This window comes from Scyliorhinus torazame, chromosome 24 (genome assembly GCF_047496885.1).
Source record: "Scyliorhinus torazame isolate Kashiwa2021f chromosome 24, sScyTor2.1, whole genome shotgun sequence".
Classification (NCBI taxonomy): domain Eukaryota; kingdom Metazoa; phylum Chordata; class Chondrichthyes; order Carcharhiniformes; family Scyliorhinidae; genus Scyliorhinus; species Scyliorhinus torazame.
This window is the reverse complement of record NC_092730.1, coordinates 54,834,418-54,858,755: the sequence shown is the minus strand read 5'-3', so window position 1 is coordinate 54,858,755 and position 24,338 is coordinate 54,834,418. Positions and strand designations below refer to the sequence as shown.

The window sequence follows — 24,338 nt, the reverse complement described above, 5'->3', positions numbered from 1 at the left end:
CCCCTTTGACTTGAGTCCTGCTCCCTGAGGATCAGTTCAGTATTTTCAGTAATATTATATTTTGAATGCTCTATTTCCGCAGAATTGTGACGCTGAAATTGCTCACACTTCTCTCCATTTTTATCTACTCTGCAGGTATTGACGACACCGTCTAATGGAGACATGCTCGCAGGGCTGTGAGAGAGGCTTTCTTTCAGGCTTGAGACCTCTTTTGGTCCATCACCAGCAACCGGATGTACGCAGAGGAACTCGGAATACGGAGCCCCTCTTCCCAGGATGGACTTAATCAGGGACAAGGTGTTGTTTGAAGAGAGAATCAAAGGTCTGAAGAATTGGTCTGAGATTCCTGGCGTTTTGTGAAGAGACCAAGGTGGTGGAGCAATGTGACAATAGCAGGATACGAGTTTGGGATATTATCCAGTTTGTGCTGGGGGGCCTGCGGGAAGGACGTTGTCTTGTCTGCCCACCCAAGCTGAATGTTGGGATTGAGGTGGTGATCAGATTCCGAGAGGAGGGTGAAATCCTTTCACTGAGTTTCAAGCTCACAGTTCGGTTGAGTGTCTTGAGTTACAAGAAGATACAGACGGGATGGTCAAATGGGCAGAAAAGTGGCTGATGGAATTTAACGCTGAAAAATGAGATGTGATCCATTTGGTAGGGGGTTTTCATAGTAACTTCATTGCAGTGTTAATATAAGCCTATTTGTGACAATAAAGAATATTATATTATTATTATTGGATTAATGTGAATGGCCTGACACTGGGAAGTCCTGAGGAACAAACGGACCTTGGAGTGTTTGTCCAGAGATCTCTGAAGGCAGAAGGACAGGTTAATAGGGTGGTGGAAAAGACATTTGAGATACTTGTCTTTATCATTCGGGGCATGGATTACAAAAGCAGAGAGGTCATGGTGGAGTTGTATAGAATGTTGGGGAGGTCACAGCTGGAGTACCGTGTGCAATTCTGGTCACCACATTCTAGGAAATATGTGACTGCACTGGATGGGGTGCAGAGGTGATTCAGCTGGATGTTGCTTGGGATGGAGCATTTAGGATATGAAGAGAGGTGGATAGGCTTGTTTTCTCTCTCTCGCGGCAACAGAGATGATTGAGGGGTGATCTCATCGAGGTGTACAAGATTATGATAGGTATAGACAGGGCAGATAGGGAGCACCTGTTCCCTCAGTCACAAGGGGACACTATTGTTCTGTGATTCTGTTACAGATCAGATCTTGGAGGTATCGCTGCTGTATTCCCAGGAGGCGGTGGTCTGATTCGGAGAGCAAAAGCTTCCATCGAGGACGGGGTTCTCAATAAGAACAAACTGGAGGTGTGGGATGTTAGAATCTGCTCAGCACTGATTCATTTTTATTCATTGTTGTGTCCTAGAATAAACACGTGGATTGTAGCTGTCCATTCAAAACAAAAATAGAATTCGGAAGTTTCTGGCCAGTAACTTCGCCATGTCCACGTTACATCACTCAGCATCCTCAGCTGCATCACATCTGGTCCACGTTTCCACAGCAGAGAGCACAGTTTCACAGCAGAGAGTACATTTCCACTGGAGAGATCGCAGTTTCTCAGCAGAGCACACAGTTCACGGCAGAGAATACAGTCCCACAGCAGAGAACACAGTAACACAGCAGAGAGCACAGTTTCACAGCAGAGAACACAGTCCCACAGCAGAGCACACAGTTCACGGCAGAGAACACAGTCCCACAGCAGAGCACACAGTTCACGGCAGAGAACACAGTCCCACAGCAGAGCACACAGTTCACGGCAGAGAGCACAGTCCCACAGCAGAGAGCACAGTAACACAGCAGAGAGTACATTTCCACAGGAGTGGTCGCCGTTTCCCAGCAGAGGCACAGTTCACAGCAGAGATCATATTCCACAGCAGAGAGCAGTTACACAGTAGAGATCTCGGTTCCACAGTAGAAATCACAGTTCAGCGGGAGAGAATATACTGAAATATCGGAAAGCAGTTTAATTAACATCAGGGAAGACCTTTCAATAACAGAGTGAAGATGCAGATAACACAGTTACACAAGAGGAAAGAGGGGAGATTTTACAACAAAGAACAAAGACAAAGAAAAGTACAGCAGAGGAACAGGCCCTTCGGCCCTCCAAGCCTGTGCCGACCATGCTGTCCATCTTAGCTAAAATCTTCTAGTCTTCCTGGGTCCGTATCCCTATATTCCCATCCTATTCATGTATTTGTCAAGATGCCCTTAAATGTCACTTCCACCACCTCATCCGGCAGCGAGATCCAGGCACCCACTACCCTCTGTGTAAAAAACTTGCCTCGTACATCTCCTGTAAACCTTGCCCCTCACACCTTAAACCTATGCCCCCCAGTAATTGACCCCTCTACCCTAGGAAAAAGCCTCTGACTATCCACTCTGTCTATGCCACTCACAATTTTGCAGACCTCTTTCAGGTCACCCCTCAACCTCCGTCGTTCCAGTGAGAACAAACTAAATGTATTTAACTGCTCCTCATAGCTAATGCCCTCCATACCAGGCAACATCCTGGCAAATTTCTTCTTCTGCACCCTCTCTAAAGCCTCCACATCCTTCTGGTAGTGTGGCGACCAGAATTGAACACTGTACTCCAAGTGTGGCCTAACTAAGGTCCTATACAGCTGCAACATGACTTGCCAATTCTTATAGTCAATTGCCCGGCCAATGAAGGCAAGCATGCCGTATGCCTTCTTGACTACCTTCTCCACCTGTGTTCCCCCTTTCAATGACCTGTGGATTAAACTCCATCTGCCATCTCTCCACCCAAGTCTCCAAACGATCTAAATCCTGCTGTATCCTCTGACAGTCCTCACGCTATCCGCAATTCCACCAACCTTTTTGTCGTCTGCAAACTTACTAATCAGACCCGTTACATTTTCCTCCAAATCATTTATTTATGCGACTAACAGCAAAGGTCCCAGCACTGAACCCTGCGGAACACCACTAGTCACAGCGCTCCAATTAAAAAAGCATCCTTCCATTGCTACTCTCTGCCTTCTATGACCTAGCCAGGTCTGTATCCATCTTGCCAGCTCACCCCTGATCCCATGTGACTTCACCTTTTGTACCAGTCTGCCATGAGGGACCTTGTCAAATGCTTTACTGAAGTCCATGTAGACAACATCCACTGCCCTCCCTGCATCAATCATCTTCCAAAAACTCTATCAAGTTAGTGCGACATGACCTCCCCTTCACAAAACCGTGCTGCCTCTCTCTAATACGTCCAATTGCTTCCAAATGGGAGTAGATCCTGTCTCGAAGAATTCTCTCCAGTAATTTCCCTACCACTGACGTAAGGCTCACCGGTGCGTAGGTACCTGCATTATCCTTGCTCCCATTCTTAAACAAAGGAACAACATTGGCTATTCTCCAATCCTCCGGGGCGTCACCTGAAGGCAGAGAACACTGGAACTTAATGGGAACACTTTCTATATATGATCAGTCAGTCGATGCTTGTGTGCGTGTAAAGTGACAGTGTCCAGCTGCTGCGTGTGTGTGTGTGTGTTCAATTGTTGGTGAGTTACACAGTGGAATTGTGCCGCCAGGGTGCGCTGTCGAGCACATGTCGTCCTGATGAACAACACTGCCGAAGTGAGGAATTGTGTCGCTTCAACGCAATAATAACCATTAGAGCTGAGTGGCGCAGCGGAAGCGTGCTGGGCCCATAACCCAGAGATTGATGGATCGAAACCATTCTCTGCTAGTTATTTTTTATACTTTACGTTACTGTAAAAAGAAACATTTATCTTCTTGCCACAAGTATATCTGACATTTCTTTCCAGGAAACGGGTTTTTTACTCGGCTGGAAGGGGGTTCCATCAAACACTTAATTTGTGCAACCAATGTCTGAAATGGCATTTACTCCCACAGGGACACGCTGTAAATGCTGCAAACACACACAGGCTTTCCATGATTGCAGAATGTTCAGCACCATTCACAACTCCTCTGTTAATGAAACAGTCCATGTCCAAATGCAGCAACCTGGACAATATCCAGGCTTGGGCTGAAAAGTTCCAGGCAAAGACCATCTCTAATAAGTCAGAATCTAACCATCGCCCCTTGACATTCACCGGAATTCCCATCACTGAAACCCCACTGCCAACATCTGACTGATTGCCATTGGCCAGAAACTGAACTGGTCATATAAACACTGTGGCTAGAAGGCAAGCCAAAGACTCGGACTCCTGTGGCGAGGCACTCACTCCCTGACTCCCCAAACCCTGTCGACACAGCATAAATCAGGAATGTATTGGAATAATTTCCATTTCCTTTAACAGTTGCAATTTCAACAACACTGAATAGGTTTGACACCATCTAGGACAAGGCATCCTGCTTGATCGGTACCCCATCCATAAACACTCACTCGCTCCACCACTGATGCAGAGTGGCAGCGTGTATACCAGCTACAGGATTTACTGCAGGAAGTCACCAAGGCTCCTTTGGCAACACCTTCCAAACCCACATCCACCACCATCGAGAGAGAACAAAGAACAAAGAACAAAGAAATGTACAGCACAGGAACAGGCCCTTCGGCCCTCCAAGCCCGTGCCGACCATGCTGCCCAACTAAACTACAATCTTCTACACTTCCCGGGTCCGGATCCCTCTATTCCCATCCTATTCATGTCTTTGTCAAGATGCCCCTTAAATGGCACTATCATCCCTGTTTCCACCACCTCCCCTGGTAGCGAGTTCCAGGCACCCACTACCCTCTGTGTAAAACACTTGCCTCGTACATCTACTCTAAACCTTGCCCCTCTCACCTTAAACCTATGCCCCCTAGTAATTGGCGCCTCTACCCTGGGGAAAAGCCTCTCACTATCCACTCTGTCTATGCCCCTCATAATTTTGTAGACCTCTATCAGGTCTCCCCTCAACGTCCTTGGTTCCAGTGAGAACAAACCGAGTTTATTCAACCGATCCTCATAGCTAATGCCCTCCATACCAGGCAACATTCTGGTAAATCTCTTCTGCACCCTCTCTAAAGCCTCCACATCCTTCTGGTAGTGTGGCGACCAGAATTGAACACTATACTCCAAGTGTGGCCTAACTAAGGTTCTATACAGCTGCAACATGACTTGCCAATTCTTATACTCAATGCCCCGGCCAATGAAGGCAAGCATGCCGTATGCCTTCTTGACTACCTTCTCCACCTGTGTTGCCCCTTTCAATAACCTGTGGACCTGTACTCCTTGATCTCTTTGACTTTCAATACTCTTGAGGGTTCTACCATTCACTGTATATTCCCTACCTGTATTAGACCTTCCAAAATGCATTACCTCACATTTGTCCGGATTAAACTCCATCTGCCATCTCTCTGCCCAAGTCTCCAAACAATCTAAATCCTGCTGTATCCTCTGACAGTCCTCATCGCTATCCGCAATTCCACCAACCTTTGTGTCGTCTGCAAACTTACTAATCAGACCAGTTACATTTTCCTCCAAATCATGTATATATACTACAAGGGCGGCCGACACATAGCGACACCGCGACCTGGAGGCTCTACTCCAGCCACTCACCATCCTGTATTAGAACTGTTACTTCACTGTAGCTGGATTAATTTTATTTCTCTGATGTAATGTATCTGTCTCTGTCTGTGTGCACATGCGTGTTTCTATATATATGTGTGTATCTGAGAATATGTGTGAATGTTTATGTGCCTGTGTCTGTATACCTGTGTTTGCGGGTGTGTACAACTGTGTGTGTATAATGCGTGTGACTCTGTGTACTGTGTGTGTACACGTGTATATACCTGTGTGTGTATGTTTGTGTATCTGTGTGTGCGCAACTCTGTGTATAATGTGTGTGGGCCTGTACACTGTGTGCATACGTGTGATTGTATGTCATTATTGTTTCCTCTCTGAGAGTCTTTTAACCATTTCTAAATCTCTCAGAGGCACAATTGTTGAGTCTGATTGCTTTTTGTGATTGCTATTTATGAGTGAGTACAGTGTATTTCAGCATTTTACTCTGAACAACCGTTTGAGAATAATCCTGAATCTGTCATGCTCCACGACTCAGTGTCATGATGGATCTTAGTCTGAACATGTGTTTGAGGATTATCCTGTACCTGTCAGGCTCTGTGACTCAGTGTGAAGATGCGGTTCAGGATGTGACCTTTCAATCTCTGGGACAGTTTATAAGTTTGCCTTCATTCCACGTAAATTTCCAGCACAGAAAGAAACCATTGCTGTGGGAGGCTTGAAGCAAACAATGTGAGAGTTTTGGACCAGCATTTAATATCAGAACACAATTGTGAAAGATAATGTAACCTTCAACCTGATACTGGATTGCTCTGGAAGTTTAACTCAGGTTGTACACATTGATTTGATCTGTGAGACTCAGTCTGATTCTGAGTCAGAATTTTGACATGAATGTAAAATGGACCACAGCCTGGAATTGCTGCAGTATCTTCCATCCGGAACAGAGTGAGTGAGGATTTTGCAATAGTTTGCAAGTTACAGCTCAGTTCATAGTCAGCGAAATTATATTGCATCTTTTATTTTCATAAATTAGGTGAGTTTTAAACGAGAATCAGAGTTTGTATCTTTGTCGCTTTCAGCATATCTCAATCTGAGAATGCACCTGATATTTGTGTTTGCAGCTAATGTATTTGTGAGGACGCACTCTGAGGATTAGTACAGCCACCCCTGATGTGAGTGATGTGGCTGGTATTTCACTCTATTCACAGAGTACATTATTACGGTTAATTGTGTAATTCTAAACCGGAATCCATGTGTCAGTTTTCTCTGATATTGATTATTTCACTAAGCTGCTCCATTGTGGAACTGATACAGTGATGATGAGAATGGGTGAGAATTTGCACTGGGATTTATGGGGCCTCCTGTCAGTGGTACTGTGTTAGGGTGACATGGACACAGCATCTGTCTCTCCTGCTGTTTGATTGATGGGTTGAAATGTGTCTCTAGAACTGTTTCTGCTGCCTGAGTCTGTGGAACTGATAACCTGTCTGTGTCTCTTTGCTCTGTCAGTGACAATGTACGGATTGTGTGTGGGAAGGAGCTTGCGACACTCTTCCCTGTAACTTGTGTGGAGGAAACATCACATTTATTCATCTTCAGAATATTCTGTTTTTTGTCTGTGGAAACAAATTATATTTTAAAACTCAAGTACAGTTAACAATTAACCAATCACAGGCCAGGGAGCAGAATGTGGAGGTTTTGATTGGCTGACATTTTCAAATTCGAAACTCCCGCCAATTTCAGTGCAGGAAAATCCCAAATAACGGAACGGCTCAATGTTCAGGAAACTATTTGAATCTCCCACTTGGTGATCTGTTTATTGATTTTTCCATCCCAGAATCCGGGCGCTATTTTCGGAACAGTTTTAATTTGTCAATCTCTTATCTGTAACCGGCGGTAATAAGACCCCGTTCAGCAATTTAAAACGGAGCAAATCTCAGCTCACTGCAAAAGCAGAAACAGATTACCAACCAACTCCTTCACACAGGCTTCACAGGGACAGGGAGAAAGGGCTGATTTCTGAGCCTCTCCTGAAAGCGGCCGGGAATGTTACACTGGGAAGTGTGGAGAGAATCCCCGACTCTATCCAGCCGGTGGAACAGGCAGCTTTGTGTCCGGAGAATAGGGAGGGCCGGGGAGAGGCAGATCTTAAAGCGCTGCAATGGACTCAGGTCCTGTGTGTGCTCAAATCTTGATGATTCCGTCCCTGGGAAAATTGCGGAATAAACAGATCAGCGCGAAAATAACCTCTTCATTCCCGCCTTTACTGTGTCCCGAGAGCGGGAAACACATCACCCGAGAGAAAAAATAATAATTTCCTTATGAATTTAACTCACCAGTTGTTAAACTCTGAATATAGGGACCATTAAATTTAAATAATTCCCTCCTGAAATTGTGTTTCTCCTCATTGTCCGTCACAAATGCCAGACTGGGTTTAAAATCCGCTCTCAATTCTGTTTGATTGTCTCTTCTGTGTGAAACGGTCTGTGACGGGCGGGTATGAAGCCACATTCACAACATTCTGGAACGGGACAAATCTCTATCCTCCACAAAGAGTTTTCTCATCAAGTCAATGCGGGAAAAGATGGTGCAGCTTTTTCACAGAGATTGTGGGTGGCTCTTAAAAGAGCCGTTGTGTTTGGGGTGGTTTTGAGTCCATTGTGGAGTTTTACTTGGAGCTGGTGTACTTGGTCACCGCCTTTGTCCCTTCCGACACGGCGTGCTTGGCCAGTTCCCCGGGCAGCAGCAGGCGCACGGCGGTCTGGATCTCCCGGGAGCTGATGGTTCTGCGCTTGTTGTAATGGGCCAGGCGGGAAGCCTCACCCGCGATGCGCTCGAAAATATCGCTGACGAACGAATTCATGATGCTCATGGCCTTGGAGGAGATGCCAGTGTCGGGGTGAACCTGCTTCATCACTTTGTAGATGTAGATGGAGTAACTCTCCTTCCTCGACCTTCGCCGCTTCTTGCCGCCCTTTACTGCCGGTTTCTTAATGACTTTCTTGGCTCCCTTCTTGGAAGCTGGTTTCGATGTTGGTTTCTTCTCGTCAGCCATCGTCAATTTCACCCAGAAATAAAGCAAACCCCTTCCGAGCGCTGATTAAATAGACAGAGCCTCACATCTATGCTAATGAGGAATGGGGAAAGGAATGATTGTGATTGGACATTGTGAGAATGAGGACAGCCAGTTATGTTCTGTTTATTTGATTGGATATAACAACAGACCAATCGGATTTAGGATTTTCCACCAATCAGAAACCAGCTTACTACAAACAGGAAATCCATTTCAGAAAGAATGTCTCCATTCCCAGTTTGTCAGTGTGTAAAGATTCACCGGGAAAAGTGACTTGGCTGTCGGTGAGAGGGACCCTTCACCACAGAGGGACTTACAACACCAGGTTAAAGTCCAACAGTTTTGTTTCGATGTCACTAGCTTTCGGAGCACTGCACCTTCCTCAGGTGAATGTAGAGGTATGTTGCAGAAACATATATATAGACAAATTCAAAGATGTCAGACAATGCTTGGAATGTGAGCATTAGCAGATGATCCCGTACCAGCCTCCCCGAACAGGCGCCGGAATGTGGCGACTAGGGGTTTTTCACAGTAACTTCATTGAAGCCTTCTTGCGACAATAAGCGATTTTCATTTCATTTTTTTCATTTCATTAAATCTTTACAGATCGAGACATGGGGTAACCCCAGGTTAAAGAGGTGTGAATTGTGTGAAGTGAATTGTGACACAATTCAACCCCCTTTAACCCGGGGTTACCCCATCTCTGGATCTGTAAAGATTGTCTGGCATCTTTGAATCTGTCTATATATATGTTTCTGGAACATACCTCTTCATTCACCTGAGGAAGGAGCAGCGCTCCGAAAGCTAGTGACATCGAAACAAACCTTTTGGACTTTAACCTGGTGTTGTAAGACTTCGTACTGTGCTCACCCCAGTCCAATGCCGGCATCTCCACATCATCACAGAGGGACTGTGCAGGAGTGTGGGATTCCTTCAGGAACTGTGAGTGTCTTGTAAAATGTGAGAGTGTGGGATTTACTCACTCTCTGATCCAGTGTGTGTGTGGGATTTACTCACTCTCTGATACTGTGTGTGTGAGTGGTATTTACTCACTCTCTGATACAGTGTGAGAGTGTGGGATTTACTCACTCTCTGATACAGTGTGTGAGTGTGGGATTTACTCACTCTCTGATACAGTGTGAGAGTGTGGGATTTACTCACTCTCTGATACAGTGTGTGTGAGTGGGATTCATTCACTCTCTGATACAGTGTGAAGAGTGTGGGATTTACTCACTCTCTGATACAGTGTGTGAGTGGGATTTACTCACTCTCTGATACTGAGAGTGTGGGATTTAATCACTCTCTGATACAGTGTGTGAGTGTGGGATTTACTCACTCTCTGATACAGTGTGTGAGTGTGGGATTTACTCACTCTGACAGTGTGAGTGTGGGATTTAATAACTCGCTGATACAATGAGAGTATGGGATTTACTCACTCACTGATATTGTCTGAGAGTGTGGGATTTACTCACTCTCTGATACAGTGTGTGTGTGTGTGGGATTTACTCACTTACTGATACAGTGTGCGAGTGTGGGATTTACTCACTCTGATACAGTGTGTGTGTGGGGGATTTACTCACTCTCTGATACAGTGTGTGAGTGTGGGATTTACTCACTCTGATACAGTGTGTGAGTGTGGGATTTACTCACTCTCTGATACAGTGTGTGTGTGGGATTTACTCATTCTCTGATACAGTGTGTGTGTGTGGGATTTACTCACTCTCTGATACAGTGTGTGTGTGGGATTTACTCACTCTCTGATACAGTGTGTGTGTGGAATTTACTCACTGTGATACAGTGTGTGAGTGGGATTTACTCATTCTCTGATACAGTGTGTGAGTGTGGGATTTACTCACTCCCTGATACAGTGTGAGAGTGTGGGATTTACTCACTCTCTGATACAGTGTGTGAGTGGGATTTACTCACTCTCTGATGCAGTGTGTTAGTGGGGGATTTACTCACTCACTGATACAGTGTGTGAGTGTGGGATTTACTCACTCCCTGATACAGTGTGAGAGTGTGGGATTTACTCACTCTCAGATACAGTGTGTGTGGGGGATTTACTCCCTCTCTGACACAATTTGAGTGCGGGATTTACTCACTCTCTGATACAGTATGTGTGTGGGATTTACTCACTCTCTGATACAGTGTGTGAGTGTGGGATTTACTCACTCTCTGATACAGTGTGAGTGGGATTTACTCACTCTCTGATACAGTGTGTGTGGGGGATTTACTCACTCTCTGATACAGTGTGTGAGTGTGGGATTTACTCACTCTCCGATACAGTGTGTGAGTGTGGGATTTACTCACTCTCTGATACAGTGTGTGAGTGCGGGATTTACTCACTCTCTGATACAGTGTGAGTGGGATTTACTCACTCTCTGAAACAGTGTGTGTGGGGGATTTACTCACTCTCTGATACAGTGTGTGAGTGTGGGATTTACTCACTCTCCGATACAGTGTGTGAGTGTGGGATTTACTCACTCTCTGATACAGTGTGAGTGTGGGATTTACTCACTATCTGATACAGTGTGTGAGTGTGGGATTTACTCACTCTCTGATACAGTGTGTGTGTGATTGTATTACTCCAGCTGTGGCCTAACCAACGTTTTACAGTTCCAGCAGAACCTGCCTCTTCTTAACTCTGTGCCTCGGCTAATAGAGACAAGTGTACCATCGGCCTGGCATTTTTAAGCTCAGTGTCGTGTCCTGTGGGTGGATCTCGGGAAGGTTCCAGGATGTTGGCGGTAATCAAGATTGCAGAAGGAATGGCCAATGGTCACGACCAGCTTTTAAAAGTGCTGGCCGTGATGGCCGTTTTAAGATTAACGGCCATCCCGCGCGTTCCTGCCTTATCAAGTAGTGCGCAAGGTGGACAGGCTCCTCCTGATGTCAGTGCACAGTCCCACGCCAGTTATTTTCAGCAAATTCTGGACTCCTCCCACCGGAGGCGGCGCCAGCGAGCAGGTCACACGCCCCATACGCTGACATCACGTGTTCTGGGCCCGAGAGAGATTCCTCCATTTTGCAGCTGCCAGCAGTGCTGGAGTGAACTCCAGGGCCTCTGGTGAACAACCCATGAAGAAGCTGAAAACAGGAACAAAGCAGCACAATGATGAGTATTTGAGGGGTGGGTTTATAAATTGTGCCACTGCAATCAGGAGTCAAATTTCATGGGTGTTACATGTCGGGAATTACTGGCAAATGAAAGTTTAAAACCTCAAATTGTCAAAGACATTTGAAGAGTAAGCAGGGCGAGTTCCAGGACAAACCTCTGTATTTTTTTCAATGGATGCAGTGAGATCTTAAATCATCAGCTGGAGTCATTATCAGAAATGTAACATTGAATAACAAAGCAAGTGAGATCGTGGGGACCAAGCAGGCCCACCTGTCACATTAAAGTCAAGTGAAAATGGTGGGTCGCGATGATCAGCCGGAGATGGTCGCAAAGGCCGCCCAGCGAGGGTCCCGAAGGATGGCAGGTTGGTAAAAATGGGACCCCAGTTAAAAAGTTTGATCCACACTGCCATAGGCTTCCTTAACCAATGTATCCAGCTGCTCTGCTACCTTAAGGTACTGGTGTACATGCACACCAAGATCCCTCCGGTCCTTCGAGCCTCCCAGCGTCCTGCCATTTATCATGTATTCTCTTGTCTTGTTTGTCCTGCCCAAGTGCATCTCTTCCAGATTGAATTCCGTTTGCCACTGATCAGTCCATCTGTGTCCTCCTGTATTCAGAGGCTATCCTCCTCAACATTTACCACCCCACCAAATTTCATATTTGCAGCAAACTTACTGATCAACCCTCCTATATTCATATCTAAAGCATTTGTATCAACCACAAACAGCAAGGGCCTCAACACTGATCCCTGTGGGAAACCACTGGACACGATCTTCCAATCAGAGGCTAGGGGCTGGTTTAGCACAGTGGACTAAACAGCGGAACAATGCCAGCAGCGCGGGTTCAATTCCCGTACCGGCCTCCCCGAACTGGTGCCGGAATGTGGCGACTTGGTGCTTTTCACAGTAACTTCATTGAAGCCTACTTGTGACAATAAGCGATTATTATTATTATTAGAAAGACACTCCTCCACCAACAGCCTCTGCTTCCTGCCACTCAGCAATTTTGGATCCAATTTGCCAAATGTCCTTCGGTCCCTTGGGCATGTGTCTTCACATCAGTCTCCCATGTGGTACCTGATGAAAAGCCTTGCTGAAGTCCAAGTAGATTACGTCAAATGCATTTCACTCGTCTACACACCTGTTCACCTCTTTGAAAAATTCAATCAAGTTGGTCAGACATGTCCTCCCCTGAACCAAACCACGCTGACCTTTTAATCTCTGCCTCTACAAATGCAGATTAATTCTGTGTCTCAGATTTGCTTCCAATAGTTTCCCCACCACACAGGTTAGACTGACTGGGCTGTAGTTTCCTGGTTTATCCTTTCCTCCCTTCTTCAATAATGGTACCACATTGGCGATCCTGCAGTCCGCCAGCGCCTCTCCTGTGGCCAGAGAGGAATTGAAAATTATTGCTAGTGTCCCTGCTATTTCCTCGCTTGTCTCACTCATCAGCCTGGGACACATTTCATCTGGCCCTGGAGCTTTGTCTACTTTGCAGCCTCCCACTCAGAACCTCCTCTCTGTCTATATTAATCTCTTTAATTTTATTACAATCCTTCTCCCTGATTTCTATACCCACACTGTCCTTCTCACTGGTGAACACTGACACAAAGTACCCATTGAGAACCCCACCTACATCCCCCGGCTCCACACACAAGTTACCACTGTGATCCGTCATGGGCCTTACTCTGCCCCAAGTTATTATTTTACCCTTAATGTACTTGTAGAACAACTTAACAACTTTATTTTACCTGCCAGTATCCTTTCAGTATCTGGTGTGACCGCATTTGGAGTATTGCGTGCAATTCTGGTCGCCGCATTATAGGAAGGATGTGGAAGCATTGGAAAGGGTGCAGAGGAGATTCACCAGAATGTTGCCTGGTATGGAGGGACGATCTTTTGAGGAAAGGCTGAGGGACTTGAGGCTGTTTTCGTTAGAGAGAAGGTTAAGAGGTGACCTAATTGAGGCATACAATAGGGCAGCACGGTGGCACAGTGTGTTAGCCCTGCTGCCTCACGGCGCTGAGGTCCCAGGTTCGATCCTGGCTCTGGGTCATTGTCCGTGTGGAGTTTGCACATTCTCCCCATGTTTGCATGGGTTTCGCCCCCACAACCCAAAGATGTGCAGGTTAGGTGGATTGGTCCCACCAAATTTCCCCTTAATTGGAAAAAATGAATAGGGTACACTTAAAAAAAAAAAAAAAAAATTGAGGCATACAAGATGATCAGAGGATGGACAGTGAGAGCCTTTTTCCTTGGATGGTGATGTCGAGCACGAGGGGACTTAGATTTAAATTGAGGGGAGATAGATATAGGACAGATGTCAGAGGTAGGTTCTTTACTCAGAGAGTAGTAAGGGTGTGGAATGCCCTGCCTGCAACAGTAGTGGACTCGCCAACACTAAGGGCATTCAAATGGTCATTGGATAGACATATGGACGATAAGGGAATAGTGTAGATGGCATTTAGAGTGCTTTCACAGGTCGGCACAACATCGAGGGCCGAAGGGCCTGTACTGCGCTGTAATGTTCGATGTTCATGTCTCCTTTTTATTCTCCTCATTTCCGTTTTAAGTCCCCTCTTGCACATTCTGTACACCTCTAGCACTTCTGCTGTTTTGAGCCCATGATATCTGCCACAAACCTCCCCTTTTCTACTTATCCAACACTGTATATCCCTCAATATACATGGTTGACTGGATTTGTTGGTCCCACCCTTTTCTTGATTGGTACATGTTGGCCGTGTACTCTACCTATTTCCTTGTTGAATGTGTCCCACTGTTCTGTCACAGATTTACCTAAAGGTGTCTGCTCCCTATCAACTCTGGCCAGATCATATCTGATCTTATTAAAATCAGCCTTCCTCCACTCGTGAACTTTGATCTCAGGTCCATCCATCTCCTTTTCCAGAACTATCTTGAATCTAATGAAGTTATGATCACTGTCTGCAAAATGCTCCCCCAGCGATACTTCAACCACATGTCCAGCTTCGTTACTGAAAGTGAAGTCCAAGACCGCTCCTCTCTTGTCTGTCCTTCTACGTACTGGCTTAAAAAGTTCACATGGATGCATTTTAAGAATTACGCTCCCTCTAAACCGTTCACACTATGACTATCCCAGTTCATATTGAGGAAGTTGAGATCCCCCACTGTTCCCACTATCACACCCCTATTACTTTTCCACTTCTCTGAAATTTGCCTCCATATTCACTCTTCTTTTTCTCTCGGATGGTTAGGGGGCAAATGGAACACTCCAGCAATGTGATTGCTCCTTTTTGGTTTTTAAGTTCTACCCATTTGGCTTCAGTATAGTTCTAATATCTGGGCCCCGCAAGGCTGCCTACTTAGCCCCTTACTATCCTCCTTGTACACACATGACTGCGTGGCAAAATTTGGTTCCAACCCCATCTACAGGTTTGCTGACGATACGATCATAGTGGGCTGGATCGCGAAAAATGACGAGTCAGAATACAGGAGGGAGATCGTGAACCTAGTGGAGTGGTGTAGCGACAACAACCTCTCCCTCAATGCCAGCAAAACTAAAGAGCCGGTCATTGACTTCAGAAAGCTAAGAACTGGACACACCACTGTCAGCATCTATGAGGCCGAGGTGGAGATTGTTCGCAGTTTCAAATTCCTAGTACACCGCTCCAAAAATCTGTCCTGGTCCACCCACATCAACGCTATCACCAAGAAATCTCAACAGGGCCTTTACTTCCTCAGGAAACTAAGGAAATTCAGCATGTCCACATTAACTCGTACCAACTTTTACAGATGCACCATAGAAAGCATCCTAGCTGCTGCATCACGGCCTGGTATGGCAACCGCTCGGCCCAAAACCGCAAGACACTTCAGAGAGTCGTGAACACCGCCCAGTCCATCACACGAACCTGCCTCCCATCCATTGACTCCATCTACACCTCCCGCTGCCTGGGGAAAGCGTCAAGCACAATCAAAGACCCCTCCCACCCGGCTTACTCACTCTTCCAACTTCTTCCATCGGGCAGGAGATACAAAAGTCTGGGAACACGCACAAACAAACACTAACAGCTTCTTCCCCACTGTTACCGGACTCCTAAACCACCCTCTTATGGACTGAACTCATTAATACTACACTCCTGTATGCTTCACCCGATGCCGGTGTCTATGTAGTTACATTGTGTACCTTGTGTTGCCCGATTATGTATTTTCTTTTATTTCCTTTTCTTTTCATGTACTTGATGATCTGTTGAGCTGCTCGCAGAAAAATATTTTTCACTGTACCTCGGTCCACGTGACAATGAACAAAATCCAATCCAGTTGAAGAGCTTTCTAAGATGTCATCTCTCCTTACTGCTGTAATTCATTCTCTGATCAAAATTGTGACATTCCCTCCTCTTTTACCTCCTGCCCTATCTCTGCTGGAGATCCTGTATCCTGGAATATTGAGATCCCAATCCTTCCCCTCTCCCAAGCGTGATACAGTGACAGCAAATACATCATAACCCCATGTTCTCACTTCATCTGCCTTGTTCGTCAGACTCCCAATCTCGCTGTGATACATAAAGCATACTTACTGTTTACTGCTAAGTTAGTGGTGTGTGTGAGTTTTATCCTCAATGTCCCTGTGATATATAATGCATATTTTACTGCATCCTGCTCAGTTACTGGTGTGTCAGAGTGAGAGAATGTGAGTGTGTGCGTGTGTTTTATTTTCAATGTCACTCTATGATATATAACACGTATTTTACTGCTTACTGATCAGTTATTGATGAGTGAGTGTGTGTTTGTGGGTGTGAGAGAGTGTGAGTGACCGCATTAATGTGTGTGAAAGTGTGTATCACCCTCACTGTCTCTCCTTGATACAGAACACATATTTTACTGCTTGCTGCGCAGGTACTGGTGTGAGTGTACGTGAGAGAATGTGTGTGAGAGAGAGGGCATGTGTGTGAGAGCGAGCACGTGCGTGTAAGAAAGCGGGCGCGCGTGTGAGAAAGCGGGCGCGCGTGTGAGAAAGCGGGCGCGCGTGTGAGAAAGCGGGCGCGCGTGTGAGAGCGAGCGCGCGTGAGAGCGAGCGCGCGTGAGAGCGAGCGCGCGTGAGAGCGAGCGCGCGCGAGAGCGAGCGCGCGCGAGAGCGAGCACGCGCGAGAGCGAGCACGCGCGAGAGCGAGCGCGCGCGAGAGCGAGCGCGCGTGTGAGAGCGCGCATGTGAGAGCGCGCATGTGAGAGCGCGCGTGTGAGAGCGAGCGCGCCTGTGAGAGTGAGCGCGCCTGTGAGAGGGAGCGTGCGTGCAAGAGGGAGCGCGCAGGGGCGTGCGATAGAGAGCGCGCGTGCGAGAGGGAGCGCGCGTGCGAGAGGGAGCGCGCGTGCGAGAGGGAGCGCGCGTGCGAGAGGGAGCGCGCGTGCGAGAGGGACCGCGCGTGCGAGAGGGACCGCGCTTGCGAGGGGGAGCGCGCGTGCGAGGGGGAGCGCGCGTGCGAGAGGGAGCGCGCGTGCGAGAGGGAGCGCGGGTGCGAGAGGGAGCGCGGGTGCGAGAGGCAGCGCGGGTGCGAGAGGGAGCGGGTGTGCGAGAGGGAGCGCGTGTGTGAGAGTGCGTGTGTGTGAGCATGTGTGTGTGAGCATCTGTGTGTGTGAGCATGTTTGCATTTTACCCTCTTTATCTCTCTTTGATATATTACACATATTTTACTGTTCATGCCCAGTTACTGGTGTGTGTGAGAGAGAGAGTGCGAGCGTGTGTTTTCCCATCATTGTCTCTCTATGATAGATGATGCATTTTTTACTCAGGAACTGTTGTGTCAGAGAGTGTGAGTGTCAGAAAGTGTGTGAATATGAAAGAGTGCGAGTGTGTGAGGGAGCGTGTGCAAGTGAGTGTGTCAGTCTGTGTCAGGGAGAGTGAGAGAAATAGTCTGCAGGAGTGTGAGCGTGTGGGGAGAGAGTGTGTGTTTTACCTTCATTGTCTCTCTGTGATATATAACATATTTTACTGCTCAGTCACAGGTGTGTGAGTGTGTTTTATCCTCACTGTCTGTCTATCAGAAATAACATATTTCACTGCTTACTGCTCAGTAACTGGTGTGTGTGTGAGAGATTGTGGGGAGAGCGCGTGTGAGCATGTGTTGTACCCTCACTGTCCCTCTGTGAAATCAGCAAGAAGTCTTGCTGGAGAGGGATAGGGCCATACGGCAGGGCAAGGTTTATAATTGGGGGAGGGGGGAATTTCCGGTTGCGGCTATGCGGAGCTAAGTCGCACATTCGGCGGTTCCCGCAAAAACAGACTTTTGGGCTCTTTTCAGGGCCCCTAACGGCACTTTTTCGACGTTTCCCGGTGTGGGAAGGAGTCTACAACAGCTCCCCGTCAGTATATGGCTTCAACTAGGAGCGAGGCGAAAAAAAAGGTGGTGGTGGACCTGACAAAGGTGTGAGGGAAGAAGGACAAAATGGCGGCGGGCGGAGACCAGGCAGCGTGGATGCAGTGGGCGGAAGAGCAGCAGGAGGGTATCCAGCGCTGCTTCAGAGAGATTAAAACGGACCTGCTAGAGCCGATGAAGGCGTCGATTGATAAGCTGCTGGAGACACAGACGGCCCAGGGAGTGGCGATCCGCGAGGCTCGACAAAAGATCTCTGACAATGAAGACGAGATCTCAGGCCTGCCGGTAAAGGTGGAGGCGCACGAGGCGCTCCACAAGAAATGGCAGGAGCGGTTCGAGGAGATGGAGAATCGGTCGAGGCGGAAGAATCTGCGGATTCTGGGCCTCCCGGAGGGGCTGGAGGGGCCGGACGTGGGGGCCTACGTGGTCACCATGTTGAACTCACTGATGGGTGCGGGGTCCTTCTAGGAGCCCCTGGAGCTGGAAGGGGCCCATCGAGTGCTGGCGAGGAGGCCCAAGGCTAACGAGCCTCTGCAGGCGGTGCTGGTGAGGTTCCATCGGTTCGTCGATCGGGAGTGTGTGTTCAGGTGGGCCAAGAAGGAGAGGAGCAGCAGGTGGGAGAACGCGGAGGTTCGGATATATCAGGACTGGAGAGCGGAGGTGGCGAAGAGGAGGGCCGGGTACAATCGAGCGAAGGCGGTGCTGCACAGGAAGGGGGTGAAGTTTGGCATGTTGCAGCCGGCGCGACTGTGGGTTACCTACAAGGACCGGCACCACTATTTTGAGTCTCCGGAGGAGGTGTGGGCCTTTGTTCAGGTCGAGACGTTGGACACAGATTGAGGGTCGGGACGAGCGATTGGGGACTACGGTTGATATGCTGTGTTTATTTTTGTTTCGAGGGGGGGGCTTTTGTATTGCTCCGGGTTTCTTTTTCTTTGTGTTTTTCCTCTTTTGGGTCGGAGAAGGTGGCTGGGGCGGGTTAGGCACTGTTTTGGTTGGGTTGGTCGGGGGGGCTCTTGAAGGTGAGATGGGGCCTTGCGGGGGAGGGGGAGGCCCGAGTCAGGGGTGAGGGGAGAGGGCCTGTAAAAGGAGCTGCGTCAGAGGTGGCGGGACCTGGTAGGTAGAAAGCGCGGGCTTTATCCCACGCTGAAGACTGGAGGGGGCGGGGCCGGGGCAGGGAAGTGAGGGTTGTTTCCCGCGCTTAGAACAGAAGGGGGAGGGGGAGAGCCTATGGATGGGGACGTGAGAGGAGGGTGTGCCACACAATGGGAGGAGTCGAAGGAGAGGCGGGAGTGGCCGGGGTCAGCAGGCGTCAGCTGACTTGCGGAAGGGCAATGGGGGGAGTAAATCAGCTAGGATGGGTCCTAACCGGGGGAGGGGGGTTGGGTGGGGGGGGGGGGGGAATCGAGTTGCCGCTGCTATGGTCAAGGAGGGGCTGGAGCGAGTGAGGGGGGGTCGAGACGGGGGTATGCCGCTGTGGGGAACGTTCCGGGTGTGGGGTGTGGGCACGTGGCTGGCCGAGGAGGGGTCATGGCTCGTCGGCGGGGGAGGGGGCGGGTAGCCCCCTGATCCGGCTGATAACCTGGAATGTAAGGGGACTGAATGGGCCGGTTAAGCGGGCCTGCGTGTTCGCACACCTGAAGGGGCTCAAGGCGGATGTGGTTATGCTTCAGGAAACACACCTGAAGGTGGCAGACCAAGTAAGATTGAGGAAAGGGTGGGTAGGTCAGGTGTTTCACTCGGGGCTGGATGCCAAAAATCGAGGGGTGGCGATCTTTGTGGGAAAGAAGGTGTCGTTTGAGGCGTCGAGCATTGTGGGAGATAATGGCGGCAGGTAAATAATGGTAAGTGGTAAGTTGCAGGGAGAGAGGGTGGTACTGGTCAATGTGTATGCTCCGAACTGGGACGATGCAGGTTTTATGCGGCGTATGTTGGGTCGGATCCCAGACTTGGAAGTGGGGGGCCTGATAATGGGGGGAGACTTGAACACGGTGCTGGACCCGGCACTGGATCGCTCCAGGTCTAGGACGGGTAGGAAGCCGGTGGTGGCTAGAGTGCTGAGGGGGGTTTATGGACCAGATGGGAGGGGTGGACCCTTGGGGATTTGCAAGGCCGGGGGCTAGGGAATTTTCATTCTTCTCACATGTCCATAAGGCTTATTCCCGAATCGACTTTTTCACCTTGAGTAGGGCGTTGATAGCGAGAGTAGAGGATACTCAGTATTCGGCAATAGCCATTTCGGACCACGCCCCGCATTGGGTGGACTTGGAGATGGGGGAGGAGAGGGACCAGCGCCCGCTGTGGCGCTTGGAGGTGGGGCTGTTGGCGGACGAGGAGGTGAGCGAGTGGATCCGAGGAAGTATAGAGAGGTACGTGGAGACCAACGCCAACGGGGAGGTCTGAGTGGGGATGGTATGGGAGGCACTGAAGGTGGTGGTGAGGGGAGAGCTGATCTCCATTAGGGCCCACAAGGATCGGAGGGAGTGGGGGAAGAGGCTGGTGGGGGAGATGGTGATGGGTAGACAGGAGGTATGCGGAGGAGCCCGAGGAAGGATTGTTGAGGAAGAGACGTAGCCTCCAGGCAGAATTCGACCTGGTGACCACCAGGAAGGCGGGGGTGCAGTAGAGGAATGCCCAGGGGGCGATTTAAGAGTATGGGGAAAAGGCAAGCCGGATGCTGGCGCATCAGCTTCAGAAGCGGGACGCAGCTAAGTTAAGGACAGGGGGGGGGGGGGGCGGAGTGGAGCTGGCTTCAATGGGGTCTTCAGGGACTTCGACGAGGAATTGTACTGATCCGAGCCCCCACGGGAGGAGGGAGGGATGGGCCGCTTCCTGGACCAATTGAGGTTTCCAAAGGTGGAAGAGGGACTGGTGGCGGGATTGGGGGCCCCGATTGGGCTGGAGGAGCTGATCAAAGGGATAGGAAGCATGCAGGCGGGGTATGCACCGGTGCCGGACGGTTTCCCGGTCAAATTCTACAAAAGGTATATGGACCTGTTGGGCCCGCTGTTAGTTGTTAGTTAGGACCTTCAATGAGGCAAAGGAGGGGGGGGGCCTTGCCCCCGACGATGTCCCGGGCACTGATCTCCTTGATCCTGAAGCGGGACAAGGATCCCCTGCAGTGTGGGTCTTACAGACCGATTTCCTTGCTAAATGTAGATGCCAAGGTGCTGGCGAAGGTCTTAGCCTTGAGGATTGAGGATTGTGTGCCGCAGATCATCCATGAAGACCAGACGGGGTTTGTGAAGGGGAGGCAGTTGAACGCGAATGTGCGAAGGCTTTTGAACGTTATCATGATGCCGGCGAGGGAGTGGGAGGCGGAGATAGTGGTAGCGATGGACGCTGAGAGAGCCTTCGATAGGGTAGAGTGGGGGTATCTGTGGGAGGTGCTGAAGAGGTTCGGGTTTGGGGAGGGGTTTGTCAGGTGGGTTAGGCTGTTGTATGAGGTCCCGATGGCGAGTGTGGCCACAAACAGGAAGAGGTCCGAGTACTTTCGGTTGCACCGAGGGACGAGACAGGGGTGTCCCCTATCCCCCCTGCTCTTCGCACTGGCGATTGAACCCCTGGCTTTGGCACTGAGGGAGTCAAGGAACTGGAGGGGGTTGGTGCGGGGTGGGGAGGAGCATAGGGTGTCACTTTATGCGGACGACCTGCTGCTGTCTGTGGTGGACCCGGTGGGAGGAATGCCGGAGGTAATGAGGATTCGTAGGGAATTCAGGGACTTTTCAGGGTACAACCTCAACATGGGGAAGAGCAAGCTGTTCGTAGTTCACCCATGGGACCAGGAGATGGGGATTGGCGAGCTCCCACTAAAAAAAGCAGAGAGGAGCTTCAGGTATCTGGGAGTCCAGGTGGCCAGGAGCTGGGGGGCCCTGCATCGGCTTAACTTTACAAGGCTGGTGGAGCAAATAGGGGAGGAGTTCAAGAGGTGGGACGCGTTGCCGCTGTCCTTGGCGGGTAGGGTGCAGTCAATCAAAATGAAGGTGCTCCCAAGGTTTTTGTTCCTGTTCCAGTGCCTCCCCGTGTTTATCCCGAAGGCTTTTTTCAGGCGGGTTAACAGGAGTATAATGGGGTTTGTGTGGGCGCGACGAACTTCGAGGGTGAGAAGGGTGTTCCTGGAGCGGAGTACAGATAGGGGGGCACTGGCGCTGCCCAACCTCTGTGGATACTTTTGGGCCGCCAATGCGACGATGGTGTGCAAGTGGGTGATGGAGGGGGAGGGGGCCGCATGGAAGAGGCTGGAGACGGCATCTTGTGTGGGTACGAGTCTGGGGGCGATGGCAACAGCGCCGCTTCCGCTCCCTCCAAGGAGGTATACCACGAGCCTGGTGGTGCTGGCTGCCCTCAAAATTTGGGGGCAGTGGAGGTGGCACGGGGGGGAAGTGGCGGCCTCGGCGGGGACCCCATTACGGGGGAACCACAGGTTCGCCCCAAGAAGAACAGGTGGAGGGTTTGCGGGGTGGCACAGGGCAGGGATATGAAAGTTGGGGGACCTATTTGTGGACAGGAAGTTTGCGAGCCTGGGTGAGCAGGAGGAGAAGTACGGGCTCTCCCCAGGGAACACCTTCAGGTACTTACAGGTAAGGGTGTTTACATGACGGCAGGTGACGGAATTCCCACGGCTACGGCCACACACAGTACAGGACAGGGTGCTCTCGGGGGGGTGGGTGGGAGTTGGGAAGATCTCGGAAACTTACCAGGTGATGCAGGAGGAGGAGAAGACCTCGGTGGTGGAGGTAAAGGGTAAGTGGGAAGAGGATTTGGGAGAGGAAATTGAGGAAGGGACGTGGGCAGACGCCCTGGGGAGGGTGAACCGTTCCTCATCGTTCGCGAGGCTCAGCCTCATACAGTTTAAGGTGCTGCACAGGGCACACACACCGGGACAAGGATGAGTCGGTTTTTTTGGGGTGAGGACAGGTGTGTTAGGTGCTCAGGGAGCCCAGCAAACCACACCCATATGTTCTGGGCATGCCCAGTGCTGGAGGAATTTTGGAAGGGCGTTGCGAGGACGGTGTCGAGGGTGGTAGGATCCAGGGTCAAGCCGGGCTGGGGGCTCGCAATATTTGGGGCAGCAGAGGATCCGGGAATGCAGGAGGAGAAAGAGGCCGGAATTCTGGCCTTTGCGTCCCTGGTAGCCCGGCGAAGGATTCTTCTTCAGTGGAAGGATGTGAGGCCGCCAAGCGTGGAATCCTGGATCAACGATACGGCGGGGTTTATTAAGTTGGAGAGGGTGAAATTCGCCTTGAGAGGGTCGGTACAAGGGTTCTTTAGGCGGTGGTAACCGTTCTTAGACTTCCTGGCAGAGCGGGAGACATTGGTCAATGGCAGCAGCAACTCGGGGGGGGAGGGGGTCACTTTATTTTTTTGTTTTTGTTATTTACACTGGAGGGTCTCAGGGGTTGTATATACTTGTTGTATTAAGTCAGGGCGTTAATCTTAATTTATTATTCATGTACAGGGTGGGGGGGGAGGGGATATGGAGGGTTGTTTTTCTGGACTGTGTTTTGTACTTAACCCTGGTGGGTTTCTTTTTCATTTTGTTATTGATAGTTTATGAAAACCTTTAATAAAAATGTTTTAAAATAAAAAAAATAATTGTGGGAGGGTTCATGATGATGTGATTAGGCAAGAATTAGGAAGCATAAGATGGGAACAGAAACTGTCAGGGAAAAGCACAAATGAAAAGTGGAGCTTGGTCAAGGAACAAATACTGCGTGTCCTTGATAGGCATGTCCCTGTCTGGCAGGGAGCAAATGGCCGTGTGAGGGGACCATGGTTCACAAAAGAGGTTGAATGTCTTGTCAAGAGGAAAAAGGAAGCGTATGTAAGGATGAGAAAACAAGGTTCAGTAGGGTCGCTTGAGGGTTAGAAGGTGGCAAGGAATGAGCTTAAAAAAGGGCTTAGGAGAGCTAGGAGGGGGCAGGAGAAGTACTTGGCGGGTCGGATCAAGGAAAACCCCAAGGCATTTTACTCTTATGTGAGAAATAAAAGAATGACCAGGGTGAGGTTAGGGCCGGTCCAGGACAGTAGTGGAAACTTCTGTGTGGCATCGGGATAGGAGAGGCGTTGAATGAATACTTTTCTTCAGTATTCACCGAAGAGAACGGCTATGCTATTTGTGATTTTAATAAATGACTTGGAGGAGGGGACTGAAGGGTGGGTCAGTAAATTTGCTGCTGACACCAAGATTGGTGGAGTAGTGGATGAGGTGGAGTGCTGTTGTAGGCTGCAAAGAGACATTGATATGATGCAGAGCTGGGCCGAAAAATGGCAGATGGAGTTTAACCCCTGC

General features: G+C 49.4%; 1 protein-coding gene across 4 annotated transcripts in view; it reads right to left on the bottom strand.

Moving 5' to 3' along the window:
• LOC140400073 (histone H2B-like) overlaps window positions 1–24,338 on the bottom strand; it is a 240,427-nt gene that overhangs the window by 127,596 nt on the left and 88,493 nt on the right. Inside the window, exon 5 of one of the 4 annotated variants that reach the window (XR_011938033.1) lies at window positions 1,330–2,005. The exons of 1 other annotated variant lie outside the window; for it this stretch is intronic. Coding sequence is in view for 1 of the 3 variants with exons in the window: in XM_072489553.1 (XP_072345654.1) it covers window positions 8,172–8,558 (387 nt within the window). In the remaining 2 variants the exon portion in view is untranslated. Of the gene's footprint in view, window positions 1–1,329; window positions 2,006–6,611; window positions 8,631–24,338 lie in introns of those variants that run through there. 2 more of the 4 variants (XR_011938034.1, XM_072489553.1) reach the window with 2 other exon arrangements.